This window comes from Pseudochaenichthys georgianus, chromosome 13 (assembly GCF_902827115.2).
Source record: "Pseudochaenichthys georgianus chromosome 13, fPseGeo1.2, whole genome shotgun sequence".
Taxonomy (NCBI): Eukaryota; Metazoa; Chordata; class Actinopteri; order Perciformes; family Channichthyidae; genus Pseudochaenichthys; species Pseudochaenichthys georgianus.
The window spans coordinates 1,658,229-1,670,236 of NC_047515.1; the positions used below are offsets into that span (position 1 = coordinate 1,658,229).

The following is a 12,008-nucleotide window of genomic DNA, read 5'->3' on the forward strand; positions in this document are numbered from 1 at the left end:
ACTACATACTGATATACACCTGAACATCAGCAGGAGAGGACTCTTTAAAGTAGAGACACTACATACTGATATACACCTGAACATCAGCAGGAGAGGACTCTTTAAAGTAGAGACACTACATACTGATATACACCTGAACATCAGCAGGAGAGGACTCTTTAAAGTAGAGACACTACATACTGATATACACCTGAACATCAGCAGGAGAGGACTCTTTAAAGTAGAGACACTACATACTGATATACACCTGAACATCAGCAGGAGAGGACTCTTTAAAGTAGAGACACTACATACTGATATACACCTGAACATCAGCAGGAGAGGACTCTTTAAAGTAGAGACACTACATACTGATATACACCTGAACATCAGCAGGAGAGGACTCTTTAAAGTAGAGACACTACATACTGATATACACCTGAACATCAGCAGGAGAGGACTCTTTAAAGTAGACACACTACATACTGATATACACCTGAACATCTGCAGGAGAGGATTCTTTAAAGTAGAGAGACTGCATACTGATATATACCTGAACATCAGCAGGAGAGGCCTCTTTAAAGTAGAGACACTACATACTGATATACACCTGAACATCAGCAGGAGAGGACTCTTTAAAGTAGAGACACTACATACTGAAATACACCTGAACATCAGCAGGAGAGGACTCTTTCAAGTAGAGACACTACATACTGAAATACACCTGAACATCAGCAGGAGAGGACTCTTTAAAGTAGAGACACTACATACTGAAATACACCTGAACATCAGCAGGAGAGGACTCTTTAAAGTAGAGACACTACATACTGATATACACCTGAACATCAGCAGCAGAATAGGGCTCCTTGAATGTTGCATGTTGACTCCTTCATTAACACGTTTTACTTGACAGCTGTAAACCTGTATGTACCAACCCTTGCATGTCACTCCAGGGCCCCTCCCACTCGCTGTTGCCCCAGGGGTTGAGGAGCCTTACTAAATCTACTGTCCCGTGTGCTGTCTGGACCTGGCAGAGGAGGAGGGAAACAGACAGAGAAAGGTGAGAGCAGTGGGAGGAACATGACGCTCCAATCACCCTCACAACTCTTTAAAGGAGCTGGACCCAGATTCAGAGCATAGCTTAAACTAGGACACACACACACACACACACACACACACACACACACACACACACACACACACACACACACACACACACACACACACACACACACACACACACACACACACACACACACACACACACACACACACACACACACACACACACACACACACACACACACACACACACACACACACACACACACACACATCACTTCAGGGGACATTACATTGACTTACATGCATTTCCTGGAGACGTATCCTAACCTTAACCATAACCAATGCATGCCTAACCCTAACCCTTAACCTAACCAAGTCTTCACCCTAAAATGAATGATTCCCCTCATGGGGACCTCCATTTTGTCCCCATAAGGGAGGAGTCCCACACATGACTGTGTAAACAGATGTAGGTCCCCACAAGTATAGTAATGCTAGGACACACACACGCGCGGACACACACACACACACACACACACACACACACACACACACACACACACACACACACACACACACACACACACACACACACACACACACACACACACACACACACACACACACACACACACACACACACACACACACACACACACACACACACACACACAGGGAGTGTGACTTCACTCTCTGCTCAGGGCGCCATTACTACACTAAATGTAGTGTTTTATAGAGAGTCTAATAAGAATTTTTAAGACCTGAATGATTGTAGCAACAGTTATTATTGATGGTTAAGCTATTTAACGTAGAGTTAAGATGATCTAAATGTTCTCTTACCCTCTCTACTGCAGTCAGAGAGTAGGCATGTCTGAACATGATGCCTAGTTCATTCTTCTGCTCCAAAGGACCCTGCAGAGAAACACACATCCACCCACAGGAGAACAAGGCATTACACTCAGTGACTCACATTCAGTAAACCTTCAATAGAAGCATGTTGCGCTGCAGTGTGTCCCGGCCAGTGCTGGGGTAGATACTCAACAAAAAGTAATGCATTACATATGACTAGTTACTTTAAAAAAAAAAAAACTACTATTAAGTTACTCACTGCTGAAAGTAATTAGTTACACTACAAGTTACATTCATTTAGGACTACTCTGTAACATCATCTGAGATGCACCATACATCACATGACCAATAACAGTATAAAGTTAACCCTAATTTAAGCCCGGATCAGCACACATCCTAAATCTGATAAGGACAACACTGAACACAGACCTCTGTTTCTGCTCTGTTTGAACATGAGCCTTAACATAACTTCACAGAAACATTTCTGTCATTCACCAACATAACTTCAAATAAGTTTTCCTTTCAACCATCTAGCGCAAACATGAATTTGTTCAAAATAACATCAATAAATAAAATAAGAGTTTGGCCCGCATCAGAATATCAGATGTGCGATGTCATTAACAGAGCAAACAGACTCACTTAGCTCACACTGCCAAACTGTGGCTTTACACTCGATGTATCCTCTTACTGGTCATGCGTATCAAATAAGTGGTTAAACCATTTATTTATACAGTCTATGGTTATATGGTTATACCTCATGAGGAGGAGTCTCTCAAATAGTTAGTCTGACAACCTGCTCCTCCTCGGGTCCAACACAGACGGCGCAGGCTGAAGAGACTCTCAACTGGTGCCCTACAGCAGGGGTTCCCAACCTTTATTGTGCCGAGGACCGGCAGATACATTCAAAGAAATGTGCGGACCGGTTGTCAATTTTAACTGATTTTAATATTTACTCACCAGCAGGTGGCAACAGAGGACAATTGTATGTAACAGCCTGAACAAATAATAGAACAATATGCATCCAAAACATATTAACAAAGTTTAAAACCAGGATACAATTGAAACAAATTAGGACCACTGTACACATATTGATATAACTGAGAAGCCAGTGAGACCCCTGGGCTTGTTTGCCAGCCATAATAACATCATACCGGGGCGTTCGTTCCGGGGCACAGCATGTAGCACTACAACGAGATTAAGATTAAACTAACTTCTTTTGGGAACACCCACATACCTATGGAGTTGGCCAGATGTGTCTAAATTACTGTTCATGGTAATTTGAAAACAAATGCCGTTGTTGGACACAAGGCAAGGCAAGGCAAGTTTATTTATAGAGCACTTTTCAACGCAAGGCAATTCAAAGTGCTTTACAAAAAAAAAAAAAAATGAAAGACATTAAGCATTAAAAAAGAAAAGCTAATCAAATAAACATTAAGGAAAAATACATGGATAAAAGTTACAGTGCAGTCTAAAATATAAATAGTTCAATTAAACATTACAAGAAAAAGTACATGGATAAAAGCTACAGTGCAGTTTAAGATATGAATAGTTAAAAGCAGCGACAAAAAGAAAAGTCTTCAGCCTGGATTTAAAAGTAGTAAGAGTTGCAGCGGACCTGCAGGTTTCTGGGAGTTTGTTCCAGATATTTGGAGCATAATAACTGAACGCTGCTTTACCATGTTTAGTTCTGACTCTGGGGACAGAAAGCTGACCAGTCCCTGAAGACCTGAGAGATCTGGATGGTTCATAATTGAGCAGGAGGTCAGAAATGTATTTTGGGCCTAAACCATTCAGTGCTTTATAAACCAGCAGCAATATTTTGAAATATATTCTTTGACACACAGGAAGCCAGTGTAAAGACTTCAGAACAGGAGTGATGTGATCCATTTTCTTAGTGTTAGTGAGGACTCGAGCAGCGGCGTTCTGAATCAGCTGCAGCTTTCCAATAGATTTTTTAGTGAGACCTGTGAAGACACCATTGCAGTAGTCGAGTCTACTGAAGATAAAGGCATGGACAAGTTTTTCCAAATCCTGCTGTGACATTAGTCTTTTAATCCTAGATATATTGTTTAGGTGATAGTAGACTGATTTAGTAACTGTTTTAATGTGACTGTTGAAACTCAGGTCAGAGTCCATGACTACACCTAGATTTCTGGCTTTATCTGTTGGTTTGAACATTGCAGACTGAAGCTCAGCGCTAACTTTTAAACGTTCTGCCTTGGCTCCAAAAACCATTACCTCAGTTTTATCTTTGTTTAATTGGAGAAAGTTCTGACACATCCAGTCATTGATTTGTTCAATGCACTTACTCAGTGTTTGAATTGGAGCATAGTCTCCTGGTGAAATTGTTACGTAAATGTGTGTGTCATCTGCATAGCTATGGTAACTTATTTTGTTGTTCTTCATTATCTGAGCCAGTGGTAGCATGTAGATGTTAAAGAGAAGAGGCCCCAAGATGGAGCCTTGAGGAACCCCACATGTCATATTTGTCAACTCAGATGTGTATTTACCTATAGAAACAAAGTTGTTTCTATCCTTTAAGTAGGATTCAAACCAATTTAGAACTGTTTCCGAAAGTCCCACCCAGTTTTCCAGTCGGTCCAGTAATATGCTGTGGTCAACAGTGTCAAACGCAGCACTGAGATCTAATAATACTAACACTGAAGTTCTGCCACTGTCTGTGTTTAAGTGGATGTCATTAAAGACCTTTACAAGAGCAGTCTCAGTGCTGTGGTTTGGACGAAAGCCTGACTGGAACACATCGAAACAGTTATTTAAATGCAAGAAATTACTCAACTGTTGAAAAACAACTTTTTCAATGATTTTACCTAGACATGGGAGGTTTGATATGGGCCTGTAATTGTTCATTACTGAAGCCTCTAGATTATTCTTTTTTAAGAACGGTTTAGTGACTGCAGTTTTCAGGGCCCGTGGAAAAATACCTGAGTGAAGAGATTTGTTTACTATATGAAGTAGTTCTGAGGCCATGCAAGGCAAAACATCTTTGAAAAATCCTGTTGGAATAATATCAAGGCAGCAGGAGGAGGATTTCAGAAGTTGTATAATGTCCTCTAGGTTTTTATCATTAATCTGATGGAATTGTGTCATGATGTCTGAATTGATGTTAAGTGGACACAGAGACAACACATTTGCTGTTCCTGATGCAGAGGCACTGACTGCTTGTCAGATTTTCTGAATTTTGTCAGTGAAAAAGGAGGCAAAATCATTGCACGCCCTGGTGGATAGAAATGCAGAGGCTACTGACACTGGGGGGTTAGTTAGTTTGTCGACGGTAGCAAACAAGGCACGTGCGTTGTTTTTGTTTTTGGTAATGATGTCAGAGAAGAATGATTGTCGTGCGTTTTTCAATTCCAAATTATAAAGGCCAAGTCTCTCTTTATAGATTTCAAAGTGAACCTGGAGATTTGTTTTTCGCCACCTGCGTTCAGCTTTTCGACATTCTCTTTTTTCTGTTTTAACGGTCATGGCCTTTCTCCATGGAGATATTTTCTTCCCAGTCACTTCCTTTACCTTAATTGGAGCAATGGCATCTATAACATTTTTAATTTTTGAATTAAAATGATCTACTAGCTCATTTACTGAGATGTTAGCAGGGGCAAGTGTGGAAGAAAAATTCTGAGTAAACATTTCCCTAGTATTTTCAGTTAAACATCGCTTTGTGGTTACCTCTTTTTGAACACTTGTGTGAACAGAAATAGAGCTCTCAAAGAAAACACAGGAAAGGTCAGACAGTGCAACATCAGTCACCACAACCTTAGAGATATTCAGACCCTTTGAGATAATTAAGTCCAGAGTGTGCCCCTTATTGTGCGTGGGCTCCGTCTCATGCTGAGTCAGTCCATAGCTATCAAGAACACAAAACAGTTCTTTAGCCCCTCTGTCCTGGGGGTTGTCAACATGGATGTTAAAATCACCAACAATGACTAGACGGTCAAAGTCAATACAAACTATAGACAGCAGTTCAGTAAAATCATCAAAAAAGCTTGCACAGTATTTGGGTGGCCTATAGATATTTAGGAACAGAGCTCGAGAGGAGCATTTCAGCTGAAGGGCCACATATTCAAAAGAATCAAAGTTTCCATACGATGTCTTCCTGCATTGAAGGGAATCATTGAACAGAATAGCAACTCCACCCCCTATCTTATGCATTCTTTCCTGACTCATAAAACTAAAGTTGGGAGGGGTTGATTCGATAAACAGCTGCACTGTTATTTTGTTCAATCCAAGTTTCTGTTAAAAACATAAAATCGAGATTGTGCTCAGTGATAAAATCATTGATTAAAAATGTTTTTCCTGCCAATGACCTGACATTTAATAACGCTAGTTTAAGTTTGTTAAACACACTATCAGTCATGTTTTTTGTAACAAGCTGTGGCTGACATGGAATCACTGCTAAATTAGATAAACTCACACAAACGTTTGAGCGCTTCCTGTATCTAAGATGATTCACCGCTCTTAATCTATTACCTATCAACACAGATATCGGCAAAGCTACTGGCAGGCAGGGCCCCGGCATGTCCTGGAAAGAGTTGAGAGTGCCATATGCCCTTGAGCCTGGACCCAGCAGATATCAGTTTGCAGATTGTTTTGGTTTGGATGATTGTGGTAGGCATGGTGATGAAGCCGGGGGAGATGGTGCGCATCACACAAACACACCGAACATACACACACACACACACACACACACACACAGCGGAGCTGAGCAGAGCACATATACACACACATCATGCGCCTTTTTGACCAGACATTTCCTTCATACAACGAGTAATAGGGGGAATAATCGGGCTATTCCATGTGTGTGTGTGTGTGTGTGTGTGTGTGTGTGTGTGTGTGTGTGTGTGTGTGTGTGTGTGTGTGTGTGTGTGTGTGTGTGTGTGTGTGTGTGTGTGTGGTTGAAACGTAGCAGCCTGCAGTGGGGAACACAGTGAAGGCGGTGTGTACGCGCTGGTGCTGCACTTCTCAGAGGCTGCCTCCATTTCATGAAGTGAAGGAGGTTTTACAAATAAAACAAATAGCTCTACACCCCTGGCCGCAATGTCCTTAAAATGAAGTCCGAGTTCCAAATATATCTCAAATAATGTATGCACTGCCATTTCCCCACATAAACATAACAGTCTGCGATGAAAGGGTTGTCTCCTGTGCGCTCTACTTCCTATTGGCGCACCGGTAACTTTCTCTGCGCACGAGAGACCTTATGCTAACCAATTTTGATTTATTTTGGATGTTTTGGATGAAATACTGGTATAGGTATGAAAAAAAAATAAAAATGTTTTGATAAAATGTTTTTATATATTTATAATTCTGCAAATATTACGATAAACTCACAGCTACTCACAGCGACACCCTGCCCTACAGGGTGTCGCTGTATCAAATCTAACTGCTATAGTATACATTTGGGGTTCTGCTGTTTTCCTCATCTTTGAACCTTTGCACTTAGTAACCTCCCGTCATGTCAGACGAGTGAAGTGCTAGCACGCATGAAAAGGGACGTTTGATTTGTTTTTCGGTCCTCCCATTATGCAGACAGTTGAGGACCTTAAAGTAATGCAAGTAACAAGATTGTTCCGTGCTTAGTAACTGTAATGTGATTACTGCCGTGTTACATTACTGTGGTATAGACAAATGTAATGTGATTACAGTAAGGTCTTACTCTGTAGTGGGTTCCCCCAACACTGGTCTGACAGATTAAACTAGCCCCCGCGCTCTCGTACCTGGCAGTTGGCGCAGTTGATGAGCGCTCCTTTAGCCAGCAGCTGGCTGAGGAAGGCCAGGGGGTCTCTGGTCAGATGGGAAGCGGCCAAAGTCTCAGTCACCCCCCCCGTCATGTCCACCATTGCCTCGTGAGGGAAGCCCATGTTCAGAGCTCTGTAGCCCCCTTTCACCCTGGGACACACACAGGTCAGACAGGCTACTGGACACACAACATCTGCATCAGCATTAAACAGGTCTTGCAAGAATGTGTTTCCTAAGAAAACCTGCCAATACATGAACACACACATGAGTCAATCTGTTCCATCATTGAAGAATTACTTTTGAGTATGTATGATGGTGTCTATAAGGTCTGTAGTCATTTTAGAGAGGAACAGTTTAGAGATGTAAGGAGATGTGACATGTTTAACCTGCTTACTCTACAGCCCTGGAGAAGAGACCTGAGGAACATCTGATTGTTGTGACTACTAGACTTAGTTTTGGCAATTGTAATATAACTGATCACTTTTCAATTGTGAAACCTGAAAGTCAAAATCATTCATTAATGTGAAAAGTTGAAAAGTGATCCAAGTGCCGAGTCAGACAGTAGCTCCAGTTCTGCTGGTTGATAACGTTTAGGAAAATGTCAAGGCATGTAAGAGACAGATCAACAGGGAGACCATTAGAAGGTTTTGACCTACAGACGGGTGAGAGGGCTGGGCACAATATCAAAGAAATGTTCCACACCATTTCCATTCCTTAGACGTCTGCTGTGTTTCTGTTGGGGACAAGCAAGTGTGTGCAGGTCATATCAAACCAGCAGCAACGTGTCTGTGCAAAGAGAGGTCAGGGTAGCCCTGAAGACGATGCTAGCTGAAGTTGGACCATATTTAAATTCATCTTTAAAAACATGGTGATCTAACTGGTACCTGTTAGATGGACCTTTAATCATTTTAAATAACTATGTGACTCCTTCAAACTTGTGCAAATCCTGAATCCCAAAATTAATCTACCGTACCTCGAGTTATTTGATTATGCAATTGGAGGGAATGGGAAAGAGCAACAAAATGCTACACAAACTGGCTTTTGTGAATGAACACAATTTAGGAAACGTGTAAAATGCAGATTACAGTAAAGCTCTGCCCTACAGCAGGCTGCAGTGAGCCAAACAGGCAGCATGCTGATGGATACGCTTCATAACGTCGATTCTGAGGGCGACCACTGAGACGTGTCATTAGCTGTATTTACCATGTAAGACGTTTTGCAGAGTAGATTTTAATATGACTTGATTACAACTTAATATCTGGCCTGTCGTGGCGCCATAGCAGCCGTTATTACATCTTTACGTAATAAAAAAAGTGTCTTCAAATGCACATCTGAAAATGCTTCACAATCCAAGGGGTGTTATTAGCCTCACTTTTCAATGAAGTAAGGGTTGATCATATCTAGCAGATTAAACACACACACACACACACACACACACACACACACACACACACACACACACACACACGCACACGCGCACGCACACGCACACGCGCACGCACACAGGTTGCAGGGACTCACTTGGCGTAGGCCTTCTCCAGCAGGGAGCTCCAGAACTCGTGTCTCTCTGGAGAGCTGAGGTAGATCAGACTGTTGTCCCGAGTGGGCAACCGGTCGTCTACCTGCACCTCCTCCCACTGACCGTACTGCCAGAACTGAACAGGGGGGGGGGGGGGGGTATTTAGTCTGGTCAGTGCACTGTGTGTAACTCACATATATAAATACAAAATGTTAGGTTGAATTAATACTATTACTTTCTACTAACTTAACACAGTTATGTGAAATGTGTTGATATTGTTTTCAGTGTAGCCTGCAGTGCGTACATCAACCTTTTCAGGTCCATTTGAAATCTAATTTGTCAGTTTATTGTTGTCATTGTCTTTGATTCTTTTAAACTGTTCCACATCTAACTGTAGGTATACATTGTTCTTGAGAGTGGGAGTTCTTCAGTCCTGCGCTGACAGCAGGGTGCCAGGTTAACGGTTGTGATTACCTTGAAGGTGAAGCAGCCGCTGTATCCTTCTTGGAAGCTCTGTTCTAGTGGCATGACCTTTTTGAGCAGGGAGCGGTGCACGGAGAGAGAGGCGATGGCAGAAAGCAACCAGCAGTCACCTGAGGACAGGGCGTCAGAGGAGGTCAGGTGTTGTCAACAGAGACTGTCTGAACCTGTTCATAAGCCCCGTGGATCCTCCTGACAAAGTCGTCTCTCTAGCTTTCTGCTTCCCATAATCCAGTGTGCCCTGGCACACCTTTGAAATGACGTAGGTACAACACTCAACTCAATGAATCAAATATATTTCTAGTCTTTTACATTTCAATGACGAAATGTTACATATAATACTTTTAAATCTATTACAACGTAATTGTCACAATGTCACAAATGTAATGCAACAAAACATAATATCCAGTATCCTGGTTTGATAATACACCAATGGTGTATTTGTATAATGCTTCCTGCAGCAGACTCACCACTTTCTGTATTTCTTTCTTATTCCGTTTCCGTTATGACAAGAGCACTTCACTACCGGGATGAGTAAAGGTCTGGTCTTATATCAAATGAACCCACCTTAATGAACACAAATACGAATGAATACAGAATTCTACCTGTTTTGATGGGCTAGGGTTAGGGTTAGGGTTAGGGCTAGGGTTAGGGTTTCCCTCTGTGTTATGGGAAAGCCTCCCTCATGCGCTGTGTGCTCTGGATGAAGTCTCCCGTGTGTTGTGTTCCCCTGCAGCTCTACTCACTGAGTTTTCCCTGGCGGAGGTCCAGGCGCGTCGCTCCATTAACAATGAACTGCGGAGACGCACAGAGCTCCTGCAGACCGACAGGTGATTGGTTGATCATTAAGAGGAGAGAGGAAACAAAAGAGATTAGACACAGACAGAACAGACCTAGCGTGTCAGAACAGCACCACAGTTAGCAGCAGTACTGCATTATCTTTGTGAAGCTGTTCCTGCTGGTCTGCGCCTCTCTCTCAACAGGAAGACGATGGCCTGAAGAGAGTAGCTGTCCCATGTTATCCACTGACACCGTTCACTGACCTCGGTCTCGTGAAACCAAACATACTTCCATAACATTATTATGTTATCATCTGCATACAACGTTATGCGTCTTCTTTGTGAGCATTCACATTTCATGTTTCATTGTCTGGAGCAAATTGTGTGGGGAAATGAGAGAATATGAGGTGAAGGGTTTCATAACAACAGCATGAGAGTTTCCAAAGCCTGTATGTTGGAACACATCTTACTAGTTATTACTGATGTAACGCATTCTTGTTGTGTGGTCCCCTCTCAGCAACAACAATGCCTACTTTATGAAATGTTAACACAATAATAGACATTTTGAAAACACTGTCAACATTTTGCCACTGTTCCTTGAACTAAAAATGGTTTAGTGTCCTAAAAACTGCCTCCTACAATTCACATTGACAACATGTATGATCCCCACGACACAGGAGTTGATGGAGCGATGGGAACCTTTTATATGTCATATTTACTCAACAAAGCTCCTGTGCAAACAGGTTTTCCTGTTATTACAACGCAGGTTTTATCTTATCCGACCTGCCCTCCTTTGGTAGAAGAGAAGACTCTCTTAAATGCTTTGAAGTGTGACAGGAGAAAGCTGTTGCAAATGCTGGAACAGCAACTTTTTATTGCACGATAGTTAAAGGTCCCATGTCATCGCCATTTCCACCGATCATAATTCCATTGTTGAGGTCGACTAGAATAGATTTATACTGTGCAATTTTCCAAACTCACATTGGTTTCTCACAGCATCTCTGTAAACTACGTGTATTTCACTCTCTGCCTTTAACAGCTTGTTGTAGCTCCAATAGCTCCAGCCCCACCCCTCCCTGTGAGCACAGTGTGCTCTGATTGGTCGGGACCGGTCGGGACGTTGTGAATCGCGCTGAGCTCCGTGGAGGTGTGGTTTCCTTGTTTAGCGAAACACAGCCAAACTCACCCTGAGCACACACAAAGTCACAGCCGAAGTAAAAACAATAAGTGTGGCTTGATATTGAGAAGAAAAAGGTTGATAAACGCTGTGAGAATGGGTCTGCATGTGGTTCAAACAGGACAGCAGCACTACAAACAGAAGATGATGCATTGCTGCAGATTAAACTACTGAATAGTATAAGTTCAAATGAGCCCAACCTTAAACATCTACAGCAGTAACATGCAACATACAAACTAATAAGCAGTACTGTTTATACAGAAACAACAACGGCTCGGTTCGCTGACGGCAGGACGTACTGTGATTCTCCAGAACACACAGATGGCCAGTCCGCCCCTGTGTAGCATATTATTTTCGATGACAGATGAGCAGATCGCCACTGCGCTTTCAACTAAAGACACAGCCACGC

General features: G+C 42.3%; 1 protein-coding gene across 1 annotated transcript in view; it reads right to left on the reverse strand.

Moving 5' to 3' along the window:
• The window catches only part of LOC117457504 (calpain-2 catalytic subunit-like), a 42,332-nt gene that overhangs the window by 20,637 nt on the left and 9,687 nt on the right, over positions 1-12,008 (reverse strand). Inside the window, exons 2-7 of the mRNA XM_071205264.1 lie at positions 10,390-10,459; positions 9,638-9,756; positions 9,166-9,299; positions 7,623-7,794; positions 1,882-1,953; positions 911-1,006 (exon numbers count right to left, since the gene is read on the reverse strand). Of these exons, the coding sequence (XP_071061365.1) occupies positions 911-1,006; positions 1,882-1,953; positions 7,623-7,794; positions 9,166-9,299; positions 9,638-9,756; positions 10,390-10,459 (663 nt within the window). The remainder of the gene's footprint in view (positions 1-910; positions 1,007-1,881; positions 1,954-7,622; positions 7,795-9,165; positions 9,300-9,637; positions 9,757-10,389; positions 10,460-12,008) is intronic.